An 18,868-nucleotide genomic window follows, 5' to 3' on the forward strand; every position below is an offset into this window, starting at 1 on the left:
ACAGCATTTCAATTAAATGTATGGGCTTACAGATATAAGTTTAATTACATTGCTCATAACTGTAAATAGAATATTTTTTTCAGTGTGGTAGAAACCTGGATAGTAAATAAGCTTACGTAAATAATAAGACAAGTCAAATTGAAAAACTGTCAAAGACAAACATATGGAAAAGGGACCAAGCTTTCCGGTAAAAATATTTACGAGACAGAAAAACCAAGTCTGTCATATAGAAATTGCCAAAAACCACCAAAAAACCTATTTTTTCAACATTTTTATTTTTAAAACCGCTGTATCTTCCCAAGGATTGGACTTAGGACAATGGTCAATATGGAGACTTTTATGTAAAATTGTCTGGGGAATCGATTCCCACTATCGATTCTGAAAAATTTTGACGTTTAGACCACTTTTCAAAAAAACAGTTGTAGTAAATGATTTTTGTATTTTTTTAGGAGAGACATACCATCCTGCATTTTTTGTGAGTCTTTTTGTAACATTTTAGGCTATTTCTTCAGAAAATTGATCAATAAAAATCGTGACATCACCATCAAATTTAACTTTTAAACTTAAAAACTGAAAAATCTCATAGAAGTGACGTGTATTTTTGTTTCAGTGTATTTTTTTCAGAAAGCCCGTCCAATTTCCTACAAGTTTGTCTTTGACCACTTTTTGATACGATGCAACGGCTTCGAGATACAGTAATTTTTAAATTGCAAAATACAAAAATATTTAAATACCTTACGCCCTTCTCAAATGTTATTTTCGAGTACTATTGGCTCCATATACACAAAAATGGCTTATATAGGCCTAGGATAACATGTCTACAAAGTTTCATTGAAATCGGAGAGAGTCGGGTACAAAAGTACCAGAAAAATTCCTGATTTGAGCTGGAATTGCTCTATGTTAAAATATAACCAAATTCTCTAAAGTTCTTAGAATATGTAATCCAATATTAATTACAATTTTTCATTAGGTAATTCAACAGCAAGCTAGCTGTGAAATTCAAGAATGTTGCAATTACTGTATTTGATTTCAAAAATATTTTTCAAAGTATTTGTCGGCCAGAAACATCAAGAGTTAAAAACATTTTTTTCCAAGCTCAAATTCTAATGAAATTTCAAGTGCAATCAACTTAGTACAATTTAAAAGCAATTCGATGCGTTTAAACCAATTTTAACATGTTTTTAGTTATTTTAAAATCATTTTCTTCCGCATAAAAAAAATATCTAGAGTTTTTTTTTTGTTTCATATGTTTATACTGCCCATGTTCACATAAATGTCCCATATGCAAAAACAGCAAGCTGAGAAAAACGCATTTGAATTTTGTCCCACACATAAGGCTACGTGTTAAGTTTTCACGAAAAAACTGGATTTCCTCCTGATTTCTAGAACAAAGTACTGGATGTTATAGGCTCTTTTGAAAGAGCACACGATTTTGAACCAAACTGCATCAATAACTCAAAAGAGATGAAAATGCATATGGGACATTTATGCGATCATGGGCAGTATAGGTCCTTTAAAAAAACTTTAGATATATTCGCTAAAACTTTTTTTTAACCGTTGATTGTTTACCGACTGTTCTGCTGTATTATGCATTTTTCATGCATTTTTTGATTGAAATGTCAAAAATCAGGCTCGTTCTTTAAATTTTCATTTTTGTCCAAGGTTATTTTTCAGTAGGGCCCAGTAGGGTGGTTCAAATCCGGGCTTCCTCGGGGCTTCTTCCTAAAATTAAAGATTGACCCATAACTAGGCTAAATTTCAAATTTGAGATCATCCTGACCACGGGAACCCCACCCTCAAATCGCTTGAAGTTTGTGTGGGAAAATTGACAAAATGTATGGAGAAAGGCAACTGTGTCAGTTTTTTTTCCTATGGAAGGCGTAATAACCTGTAATAAATATTCTATTCTTACCAATTCTCAGAAAACAATGATCTTCTTTAAATTGGGCTAAAACTTTCCCGAAGACACCATATTTTGAGGATTTTTTGCTAAAAAGTTGGTAGCCTCCAAAAATGACCTATGAAGTTGAGTCAACTTTTTGATTTTTTTAACCCAGCGTGTGATCAGGACAGACATTATGAAGAATTCTGTTATTTAACTTTTATTTGAACACTAACAAATTTCCTAGTAAACTTAAACGATGTAGCAAAAAACTTTGTTTATTTTTAAGTGAGTCAAAGGGCTATTTTACAAGATCATGATCATCAACGGGTTTCTATGATATCTACTTAGAAAAATATCAAATTTTCTTGTACACTACTCACCAGCTAGAAAGGAGGCTGCGGCCGCTATCAAAAACGACAGCACCACCGACGGTCCGGCCTGATCCTTGGACACGTGCCCGGCCAGCACGTACACGCCCACTCCGAGTGTCGCGCCAACGCCCAGCGCCGTCAGATCGAACGTGTTCAATATCCGGCCCAGTTTGCCCTGGCTGCCGCCGCTGCCACTGTCGTCATCATTGTCGATGGTGAGGGCTTTCCTCCGGGTCAATATCTTCCAGTACGAGGGTCCTGACATGGTACCAACCGGGCTGGACCGTCCAGCAGTGGTGGCCGCAACAGGAATCGATGGTGACTAATTGTGGTGCGAGCGTGACTTCCTGCGTTGGAGACAAGAAAGTGTGGGACATCAGACAACAATAATTTGCGATTGCTATCAATAATTGAACCGTTGATTGAAGTGATAACGAGACTCGACGTTGACTTTATTACCGAGGCTTATCTCGCACGGTACAAATTCGCCTTGTGAATAATACGGCACGTCTGAGATTAGAGCAAAAGTTCCCTTTTTCCTAATAATTGACCATAAAGAGGTACCTTTCCTCTACAATGCTGATAAACCAAAAATGTGTGCGAGTTTTTTTTATTAAAAACAACTGTCGAGAATTTTCGCAATTTGGGTCAAGATTAAGTAATCGCTACACACGGATTCGTTCTAGAAGACGAGGTTCCCGTGAAGGTCAAACACGTGATTCACCTAATTTGGTGTTTCTTCTTTATTGCTGAGCAACAAGCATACTTTTGTACAGTGAAGAGGCAGGACTGTTTTTTTTCTTATCAGCCAGATGTTTGTGTACTTTTGGCGTGAGATACGGTCTAATTAAGCTACTATTGAGGATGCTAAACTGAGGTTGTGCGGTTGTACCTTGGGCATATTTAGAGCTTGATTTTCATTTATGAAATTGAGCATTCCTATTTGAGAAAGTATAATTAGAACTCGTACGCCTCTCTTTCTAACTCCAAAAACAACTTACATACAAAGTTGCTGGAAAATTTGTCGACTCCGACTTTGGCTTAGCTAACTCCGACACCGACTCCAGATTCTCAAAAAAATGATGATTTCATCGGTTTTGAAGTCCTGTTTATATAATCTGAAAAATGCTTTTTTTGTGCAAAATTTGTCGCAAATTGATGATGGATCGCCTCATCGTGTAATGTCGATTACATCAAAACAGCATGACAGCGGTGTTCCATACCATCTTTTCGTGATTTTTAGTTCAACTCATTGCAAAGCGATTTAAACTGCTCCCCCGAAGATCGCCCGCCCGATACATATCAAACAGTCAAGGTGAACCAAAACACCAACACCCGACCTGACCTGCCGTTTCTCCTGTCCCGCGCCGCCACCGAGTGATCGCATCTGTGGGGTCCACACGCTCAACCCAACTCAATCCGTCACCGCGCCATTTCGGCGTGACATCAACTACCTCACGTAAGACGGTGTTGATTAACTTTCACGCGCGCCCCAATTACGACGAAAATTGTTCGAAATGTTTGAATTTTTGATCTCTGGCTTGGAATGCGGGGGTTTGTGCTGTGGGTCATCGAGCGATTACAGGAGCCCGAAGATATTGACGGGTTGTTTGCCCGGTTATCTCTCTGCAAAGCGGTGACTCAATAGCTCATTATTCTTCGGAAGCGCACATCCCGGAACGGCTATCAATCAACGGCAAAGTTCCAGTAGCTCCAGTGCAATTAATCTCTGGATGCGGTGGCAACAACCACTCGAGTGCATCCCTTCATAAAACGCAGACTGCAGGGCGCGCGCGTCCTTGGTGGCAATGATCCACGACACCTCGGTCAACACAGCCGGCACGCGGCCAAACACCCGGCAAGCCGAGATTGATGGTTCACTTCCGATTGGTTCCGGTCAACGGAGTGGACCCCCCAGGACCGGACAAAGATTCTCGGTACACGCGAACCAAGGGCTATCACTTCGAGAAGGTCAGCTTCTGGTCAGCAGCGGTAGGCCACCGAGATGTCTTCATACTCCAGTGGTAGCGTGAAATGAGTAAACAAGAGCGTAATCGATCGCGTTGTTTGCTCAGCTTGTTCTAAAGGCGATCTGGACGACTCATGCGGCCGGATTATCTGAGCACGAGGATTCCTTGCGTGAGTCGGCGTATGATCGGAGAAATGACGAGCTGACCGATTTGTGTCAATTAATGAGGAGAAGAGTGCATCATGGTTCTGAAGTTAACTTGCAAGAAATGTCAATTAAGGTAATGGAGCATTTCCATTTGAGCAGTGTAACCGTTGTTACAGGTTTCCTTAACTTATAAATATTTAAATGCGAACGTTCACGATCTTTAAGGTTATGGTTAGTAGGGAAAAGGGAAACAAATGAAATTATAAACCAGCTAGTAGGGATTTGGTACAAAACGATTGAAAAACACAATTTGTTAACACACTGATACAACACAACAACAAGGTGGGACCAATATCAACAAGAATAACAAACTACAGAATCCATCTCCGGTGGGTAAAAAATGGAACGACTCCAGAGGGTGGTGTGACCTCCCTCTGTGACGTCATGCCGTGTCACTGGCATCGGAGGCTTAAAGGAACCTTGGAAGACCGCCATCGGTCTATTCCAAACCAGGCAAGTGTGCGATCAAGACGTTAATTCGTAGAGCTAAAATTAGTAGTGAGTGCAAGGTGGAAATTGTGCGCGAAGCACCCTACATCGCCAGGTACGTTTACGCCCTGCAGTACGGCTCTGCAGCAAGGACGATGTGACTAGCTGACTTACGCTAAAGAGTACAGCTAGAAATCCACTCACTACTCCCCGTCCACAGGACCTTTTGTGTTGCCGTTTAACGGCCATTTTGTCGGTCAGCAGGAAGCTGGTCCGTCACCCCGATCGCACACTCTCGGCCTAGCAGTAGTAAGAGCGGAGGAGCCAGCTGCTACGTCTAACCCGTCAAGGATCGTCGTTTTGCTCTGGCCAGGGTGGCCATCAACACCAAGGAGCACGCTCGGACCGGAAGGTCCTAATTCCCAAGGAGCGTTTTCCCCTCTCGGGTTGGCCGGATTGGGCAGGTCCCAGGTCGCCCGATTGCGTCAAAGAGGGAAGGCCTGAGATTCCAGCCGTGCTCTACACCACCACCACCACCACCGTCGACACTGTTCCGGAGAACCGGTGTCCACCAGTACGCGAGCGCTCGCCGGCCGAACGGATTCGGCCCAGAAGTCGTTGTCGTCAAGGTAGCAGCGGTACGTACCGGCAGCGTCTAAACCCCCCACCCCCCCTCCCTTCACATACACACACATACACTTACAATAAAACACTTTAAAACGAATTACTATTTATTAAATTATTGAACCCGACCTACAAAGAAAAGTGAACGTTTAAGTCCTTGTCCGCGATCTCCTCTGTTGACCACCGTAGCGCAGCCGACCCTAAGATAAACCCTAAAGTGCCTCATGCCCTTAACCTGAGCTAGTCGTTGGCCTAGTTATCCAGTAGTTACAGCAGTTTTTCTTTTTTCTACAATGTGTTCCTTATGGGAGAACTGTCTTTTCTACCACTCGAATCCGGTGCTCCATTGCCTGTGACAAGTACACAGTAAAAAATAATGTAAATTTGGAAGCTTTATTTCTGGAAGGTTGAATATTACTTCTTTTTTGATGTAATTTTACCTCAATTTAGACTAAAAAAGTGGCATTACAACAGAAAAGTGGTAAAATTACACATTTCCAGAGGTAAAATTACACCTTTTTTCTGACATAAAATATGTACCCCTTCCCAGATGTAATATTACCATGATTTATTTTTTCTGTGTACTCGAACGAAAATTTCCTGTAATTCCAATAACAATTTGTAAAGACAATGGAAATGCAAAAATCTAGCATGACATTTGAAAAGGTCGTATGTAGGGCGTTAAATTTTCATGGGTTTTGAGTTTCCCGGGAGGGGAAAATATTTGTTAACTGGATCCCGGGAAAAATTCAAAACAATAATGAAATCTTAGTTTTAATTATATTTGTATTGTTTTTCAAGCTTAAAATCATAGAATTAGCCAAGGATTTAGCTCAATACTATTCATTGGTGACAATCTACACTTCCACCTAAACAAGGATTGCAGATTTAAATAAATTGAGAGCGAGATTTTAGAGCGATAAATTTTAAAATCGGTCTACTAATTGTTTTGTCTTGTTCCTGTTTAAAGGCTAGTACGCAGATCGGAAGGAAAGGGGTCAAGAAACAGCTTTACGAACAGCAGAACAAAGGAGAGGGAACGATTTCTTGGGGCTTTTCTTACCCTCTCTGGCTTGCTTTCGCTGCCGCTGCTGCCCATTTGATTTTTTTCTTGACCGGTTCCTGCCGAAGTGAGTTTACCTCTTAAAACGAGATCAATCAAAAAATCTGAAAATTTCCTCAACAAAATCTGGATTTCCAGACCAAAATTTGTTTTTTTTTTTTTGAATTTCGGGAATACCCGGGACAAAATATAAAAATTCCCAGTTTCGGAAAAATCCCGAGAATTTAGTCCTTGGAACTCCCGCGACGTACTACAGTAGTTGTTCGGTAACTGGGCTGAGAATGTAGCCCAGTCATCGAATGCTGTTCGCTAACTGGGCTGAACGAAAAATAACGAGGGGACTACCGATGCACAATATTTATTTGATGAAATATAAAAATAAAAGTTACTCAAATTTGTTTACAATGAATACTTTTCATATTTCTTTAATTGTGACTTGAAATTACATAAAAGTTTGAAAAAAGTTTTTTTATTTGTTGATCATGATTTTTGCATCCGTTAACCCCTCGGTGATTTCGGTTTGTTTTGGTTTTTTGACGTTTGTCTGCTTTTTAACTGGGCTACGGCCCAGTTATCGAGCGCCCAGTTAAAAAGCAGCCCAGTTAAACAACGCCCAGTTACCGAACAACTACTGTAGTCGAATGATATCGTGAAATACTGTTTTAAATGTGGTTGTACGATATATAAAAATAAAATAACGCCCAATTTTATTTATTATATTTATTTATATTTTTACATACTGTATATTTTTTTAAAAATAAATTAAAAATAAAATTTCAATGGAAATACAAGAACATTCAATTAAATTACTTTTTGCATATTACTTTGATTTGTGAAAAACGTAGTCTTTCAGCACAAAATGTTCAACCACCCCTCGGCCTTGACCAGACCATGGTATATAAACGGTATATTTATAAAAATAATTAATAACCTGATTTCAAGATGCATTAAAGTTATAAAGAAAAGCTTATAAATGTTTTTTGCTCTTTTCTGGTGTTGATAATTGTTAAAAGAAAACATACAGTTTCAGGAAAATATATAAATTTTCTAAATTTATATACTGTCTTTAAATTTCGTCCAAAATATCGAAAAATGGTGATAAGTATTTTTTTTTGTTAAGAAGTTGGTATTAACACCACAAAATTGCTTTTAAATTTGTCAGTTGGAGAGAATATGATAAAGAATAATATTGATAATTATGTTGAAATGATAAAAAAATGCAGTAAATATGTTTTTCATGGCAAATATTTATTCCAGAACAAATCTTAATGTTTTGAGCTCATGAATAAATAGATAGGCATTGAATTTACCTTAAAAATCTGCCATTTTTATGCAATCACAACTCAAAGTTTTCAAATATTTGGAGCGAAATTTTGAAAAATGTTTGCCTTTTTCGGGCATCTTGTAGTTTTTTGATGATTTTTTAATGATTCAGCCTAATAAATGACTTCGGTTGGAAAAAAAATCATAGCTAAAAAAGTTGTTTAGTAGTTTCATATTTAAACGCCCTTGTTAGCTCTTGTGCTCTATAAATTTTCAACTATAAACTGTAATTTCTCGAACACTTTAGAACAAATTATCGTAGTTCTTCTTGCACAACCCTCATTGATACATTTGATGAAACCAATTCAATTTTCATCCAATTTGGTCATGGTAAACTAATGAAAAAAACTTTTTTTTTTTGAAACTTAATTTTGATCTTGGCGGAAAGAAGTACCTTTTTTTCAAATGATATAACAACAATTTTCGTTTAAAAAGATTAGCAAAATTATAATTGTTTATTTTCATTCCATAAAATCGTAATTTGTGTTGCCCCGCAAATAAATAAAATCTATTCCCAGTTTTGAATGATTCAGAAATTCATTTAATCTGAAATACATCATAACATGAAATTTTTAGACGTACTGACAAAGTTCACTAAGAACAGCAAATTGAATTTAATAAAATAAAATTGAGTTGTTTCATTATTATTTTATTGTAAATTAAAAAACAATACCAAAAAGTTCAGAAAAAATATGCTTCCGCTTGAATTCCGGGGATGATGGCGTACTCAGAATTCCGAAAAACGCATATATCATCAAAAAAAAAAACATAAAAAAAGTTTTAAAAACTCTGCCATTTTCCGTTACTCGACTTTAAATTTTTTTGTAACATCTCATTTTAAGGGAAATTTAATGTACTTTATCGTTTTTTCTAAATTTTCAGGGTTATTTTTTGGAGTGTAACAATGTTCTACAAAGTTGTAGAGCAGACAATTACAAAAATTTTGATATATAAACATAAGAGGTTTGCTTATAAACATCACGAGTTATCGCGATTTTACGAAAAAAAAGTTTTGAAAAAGTTACTTTTTGCGTTTTTCTTTGTTTCGTCGTCCGTGTCTGTCGCGGGTGACCATGAACGGCCATGATCAACGACGACCAACATTTTCAAAACATTATTTTTGGTAAAACCGCGATAACTCATGACTTAAAAACATCAAACCCCTTATATTTATATATCAAATTTATTGTAGTTGTCTGTTCTACAACTTTGTAGAGCATTTTTACACTCTCAAAAACAAACCTGCAAAGTTAGAAAAAAACTAGAAATTTTTAAATGAAAAATTTTGTTCTAAATGAAAAAAATACCCTTCTGGGTCAATGTAGATTCGAAAAGTACATTAAATTTCCTTAAAAATGACATGTTCCAAAAAATTGTACAGTTGAGTAACGGAAAATGGCAGAATTTTTAAATTTTTTTAGTGTTTTTTTTTTTCGTTTTTATTTTGAATTCTGAGTACGCCATCAAATCGGGCGTCCAATTTTACATAAAAGTCCCTTTGACACCAAATTTCTATCTCATCTCCGTCAAAAATGGAAGGGGTTTTACCGCCCTTGCGTCGCGAAATATCAAAAAACGGACCTCGGATTCGTGATCAGGGACAAAAGTTACCCCTTAGGACAAAGTTTCACGCAAATCGAAGAGGGGTCGGGGCAACTGCTGTGTGAGTTTGCGGATTTTTTAAAACATCATATTTAAATTTTCTTTATTCTGGTGCCTTAAATTATGATAATCAATCATATGTTTTAAGTCCAAAAACGATATGAAAAACTATTTGATACACGCTAATTGGTAGCAAATTGTATACCTGTATCATCACGCGATGGAGGTACAAGGTACCCTGAAGATTTCAATAAGGGCACCGGTCGGCTAATTGTTTTGTACCGCAGCAGTTGTACGGACCGGTGTATATGAGGCTCCAAATTTCACCACCTCTTGCACATTCCGGTTGATTGCATCGATTATGCGCGCTAATGTTAACTCTCTTGTGTTATTTTTTTTTAAATTTGTTTTTTCTGATATTTATTTTAAATTAGTATAGTTAAATTCCACTGAGGCATATTTTTTTTTCTTCTTTTAATAAAGGGGACGTTCATAAACCACGTGGACCCTGTAGCTGAGAGGGAGATTCGGAGGGGGTCTAGAATTTCCAAATAAAGTGTTTACCTGGTTTATGAATGGTCGATTACTGTACTGTAAAGTCATTTATCTTATGTATCAGGCATTTATATTTTTATATTTTTTATTGATTCAAAACCAATCTTTCAAGCGAATTTCATGACGAGGGTTAATGGAAGCACTCAAGACAACACGAGCAAAACCTCGTGTGCGATATCTTATGCAGTAGGTAGAGTTGGTTAGTAGTGCCCCAACATGGTACTACAGCTCTTGCCAGCCCGAGTCTAGCTCAGTGGTCTTAGTAGAGGTTCACTGCACATCTGTCACATCCAATTTAGTCGACGACGTTTTTGAGTGACGTTCACCCAAATTGGGCGAATCTCTATCGTTGTTTGAAAGATCTTGCTGCAGTTGCTCAAGCTAATTAAAATTGTGAAATCCAGATGTGTGCTAACGAGGTGTTGTTTGTATCTCTTATCAGTACCAATTTGGAGCTTCGACGGCATGCATTCAACGTATCAACGATGATGGTGATGACATCTTGTTATAAATTATGATAAATTCTGCACTTGAACTTCAAACTGTTGATTATTAGGGAATATACATACAAGTGCTACACAGTAAAAAAATCATGGTAATATTACATCTTGGAAGGTACATTTTTTATGTCAGAAAAATGTGTAATTTTACCACTGAAAATGTGTAGTTTAATTACATCATAAAAGAGTTTGTATTCAGCCTTTCTAAATTACACCATCCAAATTTACATATTTTTTGCTGTGTATGTAGTCAACTTTGCTTAGTATTTATTGATTTTTTACTTGATGATTAAAAGCATGTAAAAAGAAAACATTTCTCCTACTAACTTCAGATTAAACCAATTATCAGATATCAACATCACAGCATGAAAAAAATAAACAATAAACCAAGCCGGCCCCAGACACTACGGCTAATTTTCCACCAATACGCGTCAGCACCTGTGTACCAGTGGATTAAGTCCGGAGCGCATATGCGTGTGAAGTTTAAGGTTGTTTGTGTTGAGAAAGGGAAAAACACTACGCGCACGCGTGTCACGGTTGAAGGGTCCGAAAGTGAGTTAATAAGATGAGATATATCTCCCCCTACTCTGTGTTGAATAACAAATCAGCGCGGCATGCACACGTGGGCTGATGAGCGTGAAACCATTTCACCATAATCATCTGACGCGTCAATTCTTGGTTAAACTTATGTTAAGCATCGCCAATTATGAGCGACAAGTGAAATGGAAATGATTGATTAGAGAGACGTGTTGAACAAACAAAATAGGATGGAAATTGCATGTTCTCACTCAATAATTCAAGTTGCCGCCATAAATCAAAAATGCGTACTAATCTCCAAGAGCATTGACACAGAAATCATTAAAAATAAACAAATCGGAAATAAGTCTTACTCATCCTTTTTACCAGCGCTTTGACCTAGACGAAGCGTTATCAGGCAGTTCACGACACTGTGTTTGCTAATCACACTTTTCAATTCATCGATTCAAGTGCGTTTTATTGTTGTTCCTGGGGGACTTTGAAGTTCATACCATGTGCGGTGTGTTGCCCATCATCGCCCGACCGGGAACAGTCACTCATTGATCGAGGGGGGATTGAATTACACCCTTGTGTGTTGAAAATATGACTATAGTATAAAACATTGAATGAACACGCCTTCAGAGTTGACGATATAATATTGAAGGAACGAGATCTTTGCCTTCTGAATCTTCAACACCATAATGCACGTAGCTTGTTAGGTTACGAAGATCATCTTCAGTTGAATATAGTTTCTGCAAACTTTACTTTATAATAATAATCTTAAAAAAATCGACCTTACTTTTATGGCTGTTTGATTTGTAACAATCAGAACGAAGAAGCCCCAGGAAGACAGATAACATGTCATGCCACGGAATTAGTGAGTAATGCCAACCGTATCGTCAACAGTCAGCAATATCAAGATAAAACGGTGGGTGAGAAACAATCGGCGCTCCGGAATCAGGGAGAGACACCACCTCCTCATTAGGGTGCCCAGAAAAAATGACCCCCTGCTCCACAAGCGGAAAACGGGTTTTTGGGTTATTTTAAGCATCTGTGTAAATTTTGAGCGAAATTGGATAAGATCAACCCATTGATACCCGAGCCTAAAGTTGGTGAAAAAAATGTTTTTCATACAAAAATGACTTTTTCAAATCGCTAATAACTTTTCAGGATCGAAATTTACAGCTTTGGTATGTTCTACAAAGTTGTAGAGCATTAAATTTTCAATAAGAATCACACTTTTGAGAATATTTGGATGGAAGTAGCGCACCATGCAGACCAAACCGTAAGAAACTTGGGTTTTCCATACATTTTTTCGATTTTTCCCATACAAACTTCACCTCCGAGTATCAATGGGTAAATGTTGACCAATATTGCTCATATTTGGCCTAGAGTCCTAAAATAGGTCAAGGAACAATATTCAGCTTGTGGAGCGAGGTCAGTCTCATATTCTGGGCACCCTACTCCTCATGCATGTGTCATGTGGTGGTACAATACCTCGCAAAGGCTTAACGAGTATTGCAGGTGCTCTATATTGTATAGGCCGCAGAGCAATGGCGTTCGACGCTAGTCGCAGAGGCTAGTCTTATCATCTGCTCTGGTCATATTTACTTTATTCGACGTCTGTTGACTACCAACGACCTGATAAAACAAAAACAAAAGTGGGTAATGCTGTCGGCCCGGTGCGGACGTTTGGGGCTAATTCAGAGAGTTGCGATTTTGGTGGCAAAAACCATCTTGAAATCAAGTTATACAGTCCGTACCCGGTTGTCCAAAGTGTTCGTCAAAATTTCGAATCAAATCACATAATCGAATCACATCACAAAGTTATCTGATTGTGTGTAATCTAAGATGGCGGGCAAAATCGGACAATAATTATTATTCGAGTGGTTACACCCAAGTGGAATTGACGAAATATGAATACTTCTTGGAGTTGTCTCCCTCAAATTGGTCCACCTAAAATCTTCTAAAATACTGCAGGATTTATGTGAGCTCCTTTGGACACGGTATGTGCTGAGTAGGAGCAGTTCTCTCAGATTTCGGTCATTCGATTTTTTTTTTGTATTTTTAAATCCGACTGAAACTTTTTTGGTGCCTTCGGTATGCCCAAATAAGCCATTTTGCATCATTAGTTTGTCCATATAATTTTCCTTACAAATTTGGCAGCTGTACATACAAAAATTATATATATGAAAATTCAAAAATCTGTATCTTTTGCAGGAATATTTTGATCGATTCGGTGTCTTCGGCAAAGTTGTAGGTATGGATATGGACTACGCTGGAAAAAAAATTATACACGGTAAAAAAAATTTAGGTGATTTTTTATTTAACTTTTTGTCACTAAAACTTGATTTGCAACTTTCTTAACAGACCCGTCGGTGAGCCTTCCGAGCAACGATGCTATGGGAAGGTCTTTCTGGTTAACACACAATGTCACTCGCACACAGTTATTTTGTTCCACTATTAACTCAACGATCCAAATTGTCAGTGCGTCTTTTGTTCATTATATAGAAATGGCTTTTTCACCGCAAAAAAATAAAACCTTATTCGAAAAATTTAAACACAATCCACCCGACGCCGTGCCTTCCGATCAACGATGATATAGGAAGGGCTTTGAAAATCACAAAAGAAATCACTTTTCACTCCGAATATTTTTACGACCACGCGCTCCCTTTGTCAATTATGCACTGATGACGCTGCATTTTCAGAGGGCAATCTTCTCCTCGCAGCACACAATACACGACAAAAATGCGAAACAAAAGGCACACAAAAAAAAAAAACACTTTTCACTCCGAATATTTTTAACGACCACGCGCTCCCTTTGTCAATTATGCACTCTCAAAAAGTACTTCAGTGAAATTTTGATAAAGTGCACCGATTTCAAGTTTAATCCATTTTTAGGTGACTTTTTTGAAAATAGTCGCATTTTTTCTTTTTTTAAAATTGGTGCACATGTTTGCCCACTTTTGAAAAAAACATTTTTGAGTAGCTGAGAAAATTCTCTATATTTTGCTTTTTTTTGTTGATACGACCTTTAGTTGCAGAGATATTGCCATGCAAAGATTAAAAAACAGGAAAATTGATGTTTTCTAATTCTCACCCAAACAACCCAAAATTTTCTAATGTCGATATCTCAGCAACCAATGGTCTGATTTTCAATGTTAAAATATGAAACATTCGTAAAAATTTTCGATCTTTTCGAAAAAAAATATTTTCAAGATTTTTAAACCAAGGATAACATTTCAAAAGGGCCAAACAGTCATTATAACGCCAACTATTTTCAAAAAAGTCATCTAAAAATGGATTTAACTTGAAATCGGTGCATTTTATCAAAATTTCACTGAAGTACTTTTTGATTGCAAATTTAATTTTACATCGAAAAATGAAGTTGAAAATTTTGATTGTTTGATAAAATCAGTATTGATTGAAAAAATCATAACTCGGTCAAAGATTTTTTGCACAACCTGAAATTTCAGAAAAGTTGGCACTTGATGTCCTTTAAAACATATAAAAAAATAAAAAAATAGTGTTTCAAATCAAGTTTTAGTGGTGGCAGTGCGTGGCCGAATGATTACGCTGTCCGCTTTGTAAGCGGATGATTCTGGGTTCGATTCCCATCTGCTGCAACCTTCCATCGGATGAGGAAGTAAATGTCGGTCCCGGCCTTGGTTGTTAGGCCGTTAATTCATTCCAGGTGTAGGAGTCGTCTCCATGCCATAAGTACAGACAACACACCAAACCAAGCCTACTCCGGTGAAATCGCTGGCGTCGGTTGGACTCGCAATCCAAAGGTCGTCAGTTCAAACACTGGGGTGGAAGGTTCCTTGGAGTAAAAGAGGTTTGGGCGCTCTCCCCATTCAAGCCTTCGGACTCCTAGGTTCGAGCAGAAACTTGCAATAGAAACCACAAAAGACCCGGATCGTCGTTAATGTGGATGGTTTGATTTTTTTTTGATTTTAATCAAGTTTTAGTGACAAAAAGTTAAATAAAAAATCACCTATTTTTTACCGTGTATCCTACCTACAACTTTGCCGAAGACACCGAATCGATCAAAAAAATCCTTCAAAAGATACAGATATTTGAATTTTCATATATCATTTTTGTATGGCCAGCTGCCAAATTTGTAAGGAAAATTATATGGACAAACTAATGATGCAAAATGGCTTCTTTGTGCATACCGAAGGCACCAAAAATGTTTCAGTCGGATTAAAAAATACAAAAATTAAAATTGAAGAAAAAAGACCGATATCGGAGAGAATTGCTAGTAGGACAGCTAGTGTGACAAGTTATGGAAATGCTCGTCAAAATCCATTAAAAACGTAAACAAATCTGTCGGATTTTTTGATAATCATCGTATTGCGGGTCTTGACTAAAACTATGATAGAACAAGTTTCTAAAAAGTCCTGTTATTTACTGTAAAAAAATGATTTTTAAAATTATTTATTTTCCGTACTTTCTACTCAACTAGTGGGGCAAGAATGCATGAAAAAACATGTTAATTTTCTAATAATTGAACTGTTATCACTTAGACACATCAGATTAGAATGTAGAGTAGAGTGGGGCTCGGACCAACACAACTTGTGATTTTTTCCCTTGTGGATTCGATTGCTTAGTAAAGGGAAAGTAGTGTATCATCGAAAAGCTGGACCTTACCACGGCACCTTAGGGAAGGTGGCCTATGAAAATGTTAACGTCAACCTTAACATGTTAACATTAAGTTGAGAAATAACCACTGAATCTGTTTTGTAAATGCGGCCCTGTACTCTTCATGAGTCATAGGTAAAATTTAATAATTTCTCAACCAATTTGAGAAATATTTGGTTTGAATCAAAATTTGCGAAATTTTTGATGTGAATCTAATGTTCTGTTGAGAAAGATCATTAAATTCAAACCAAATATTTCACTTGTGGTTTGGTTGAGCGTTTTAGCAGAATGCATTACTGCGAATACAAAGAGACGAGTTGTTCCTTTTAAAAGGAACAACTCGTCTCTTTGTATTCACAAATATTTCACAATATTTGAATTTAGTATAAAGCTAACATAAGTTTTATCTTGTAAACTTTTTCTATGTCAAATATTTGTATATAAACCAAAAATTGTTTGGAGAACTAACAAACACCTCAATCCCAAATATTTGAAGTGCCTTCTATTTTTCAGGAGTGTTCTGTTTTGTTGTTTTGAAAATAATATATCAAAAAAATCAAATAACGTTATACTATGCTAAATAGTGCTTAAAAAGTGCCATATTATATAACTTATATTAAAAAAATCAACTCTCTTTTTCCCTTTGAAAATTTCTCATTAAATCTGAGAAAAAAGTTCTTCAAGCTTAATTAATTCTTTGATAAAAAGATTGAAGCCGATTGTAAACTGTTAAAAATATCTCATTTTTTAACTTAACGACACACTTAGATTTATTTGATCGATTAAGTTTAGATGTAAAAAGATGTAAAAATAAACTAAAATTTACCGAAAATCAGCTGAACGATGAACAATAATAAACATCATGGCCAAAATTCCATTTGATTTTAGTATGTTGAAAATTCGGTAACCTTTACACAATTCAGTAAAAATGTGGATTTTTTTTTTTCAAATCGATCACAAATTCAGAACAGACATGAGATATCTAGATTAAATTTTCAATAGGTCTTATCTGCATAGGAAACCCATAACTCATAGGTTGTTTTATTCTAGATGTTCATTCTTATACATTTTAGTTTTTTTATATTATAATATATTTATCATGTGGTTAGACACTGTTTGTGTTGTTCTCAATTTTGTTATAAATGTCTGTCGTGATTAAATGTTTTTAAAGTGTATTTTCCATATATTGTCCCTTTATTCAAATTTTATTTCAATTAAACTAAGAAGTTATAACTAAACATTTTCTAAAAAAATTATCAATTATCAATAATTACAAATAATTACAAGCTCGAAACATTTCCCGATACATACCCGAAAATCTTGATCATCTGCCTCCGAAGTTGTGATGCCAGCAAGCAAGGTTGAAGCAAATATCGAACTGTAATCTCCAAATCTCGGAACAACAGCTCCCTCACACGCTCGAACGAACGCACAATACACGCACTGCTATTTACAGAGATGTTACTCCCTTCGTCGCCACAATCAGGCTGTTGTTATATTTCTTTGTCGAAAAAAAAAATATATTTCACACACGTCACCTTCCCCGAAAAAAAAAACGCCGATCGCTCTTATCACACTTCTCCTCGGTTGTCGTTATTTTTGCTCGTGTCGTCGTCGTCGTCGTACAATCAATCGAACTTCAAATGCACCAATTTATTGCGCTATCAGCTTTAGTATTACTTATTTTTTAGTACCACAGGGGACTCGGTTTGCTCATTCAATTACTCACAGTGTTGGCAGATTTGAATTTTATTAATTTATTGCTTGGTTTTTTTGATGTTGCTAAAATCACTCACAAACACCTTTGAAAAAAAAAAAACTTCCAAGCTCGGCTGCACAGCGATTACACACACGATGGCACTTTTCTCTTCTTGCTGCAGCCGCTAAGCACTGTACTCATTTTCACCGAGGACGGAAAATGATCCAGCTGGAATCCGAAAACAAATATCACCCACGATCGGCGCGCCGACGAAAATTTCAACGAAAACAAAAAACACTTTTTCAAAAGCTTCACTTTTCACCCCTCGACAACATGCGACGACTTTCAAAGTGCGCGGGCGCGTGGGCTTAACGAGAGAGATAGAGGGAAAAAATAAGCACGACCTAATCGTTCCAGTGTCTAACCGCAATTAAAACTTGAGCCGACTCGCGGCCCGCGGGAAACTCGAAACCGCCGCCGACGACGTCCGAGGCTGAGCTGATGAGCTCGCGAGGAGCATCCGAAAGGGCCTTCGGATCGCGATCGGAAAAAGCTGCGACTGTGTTGAGGTAAGTAGCGAGAAGATACTTATTGTGAACAAAACCTTAAAATATTGGAAAAAAGAAATTCAATTTTCTTTTTAAAAATTAGGTAACAATCTATCGAAATTTCAAACAAATTTCTGAATTTATGTTTTCAAATAAATAATATGCGACTATAAAGCGTTTTCCCCTAGTACACACTGGAAAAATACTACTTCAATAACACGCTGAACGTTGCTCGCAAACACGGCCCGGCTGGGAAAACAATCAGCTGCTTATCAGTAAATTGCAACCCGGCGATTGGTTTTTGTCTGCGGTAGACAAGATGAGAGAAGTAAGAGAGAGCTTGCGCGCGAAGGAGAGTACGTGTCTTCGTAAGTATACCCGCAGTAGTAAGTTTAGTAACTGTGTGAATCGGCAAGGTTCTCCTTCGTCTCACAAAAAGTGCCCCAACCAGCCTGTAATCAGTGGTGCGATCGGCGAGAGGGTCTTTGAAAATGATTTAAAAAGTACGAACTGGAAATTCTAGCCAACAAAAACCGCTGTTGATATTTCTCATAGTTTTTGTCGCCTCCCATAGGGACCATCCATAAACCACGTGGGCACTTTTTTGAAAACTTAGACACCTCCCTCTCTCCCCCTTGGGACAGTTTCCATACAAAACATCAATCAAACCAGAAGTCCATAGGCTTGAAAGGGGAGGGCACCCAAACTTCTTTTTACTCAAAGGAACCTTGCACTCTAGGGTTCGAACTGACGACCTTTGGATTGCGAGTCCAACAGCCGCCAGCGATTCCGCCGAAGCAGGCTTGGTTTGGTGTGTTGTTTGTTTTGAGACAGGGAGACGACTCCCACACCTGAAATGACTTAACGGCCTAACAACAACCAAAGCCGGGACCGACGTTTTACTTTCCCATCAGATGGAAGGCTGGAGCCTGT

General features: G+C 37.4%; 3 protein-coding genes across 7 annotated transcripts in view; 1 reads left to right on the plus strand and 2 right to left on the minus strand.

Moving 5' to 3' along the window:
- Positions 1 to 18,868, minus strand: part of LOC120427341 (neuronal membrane glycoprotein M6-a) — a 119,041-nt gene that overhangs the window by 97,638 nt on the left and 2,535 nt on the right. The window lies entirely within an intron of this gene.
- The window catches only part of LOC120426849 (transcriptional activator protein Pur-alpha-like), a 125,649-nt gene that overhangs the window by 50,727 nt on the left and 56,054 nt on the right, over positions 1 to 18,868 (plus strand). The gene's annotated exons all lie outside the window — the stretch shown is intronic.
- LOC120427346 (cationic amino acid transporter 2-like) overlaps positions 1 to 18,868 on the minus strand; it is a 118,483-nt gene that overhangs the window by 13,473 nt on the left and 86,142 nt on the right. The window contains exons 1-2 of one of the 3 annotated variants that reach the window (XM_039592203.2): positions 17,000 to 17,873; positions 2,266 to 2,603 (exon numbers count right to left, since the gene is read on the minus strand). In XM_039592203.2, coding sequence (XP_039448137.1) covers positions 2,266 to 2,521 — 256 coding nt within the window. In that variant the 5' untranslated portion in view covers positions 2,522 to 2,603; positions 17,000 to 17,873. Of the gene's footprint in view, positions 1 to 2,265; positions 2,604 to 16,999; positions 17,889 to 18,868 lie in introns of those variants that run through there. The other 2 variants (XM_039592202.2, XM_052707365.1) reach the window with 2 other exon arrangements.

The sequence above is a fragment of the Culex pipiens genome, chromosome 2, assembly GCF_016801865.2.
Source record: "Culex pipiens pallens isolate TS chromosome 2, TS_CPP_V2, whole genome shotgun sequence".
In the NCBI taxonomy this organism is placed as follows: Eukaryota; Metazoa; Arthropoda; class Insecta; order Diptera; family Culicidae; genus Culex; species Culex pipiens.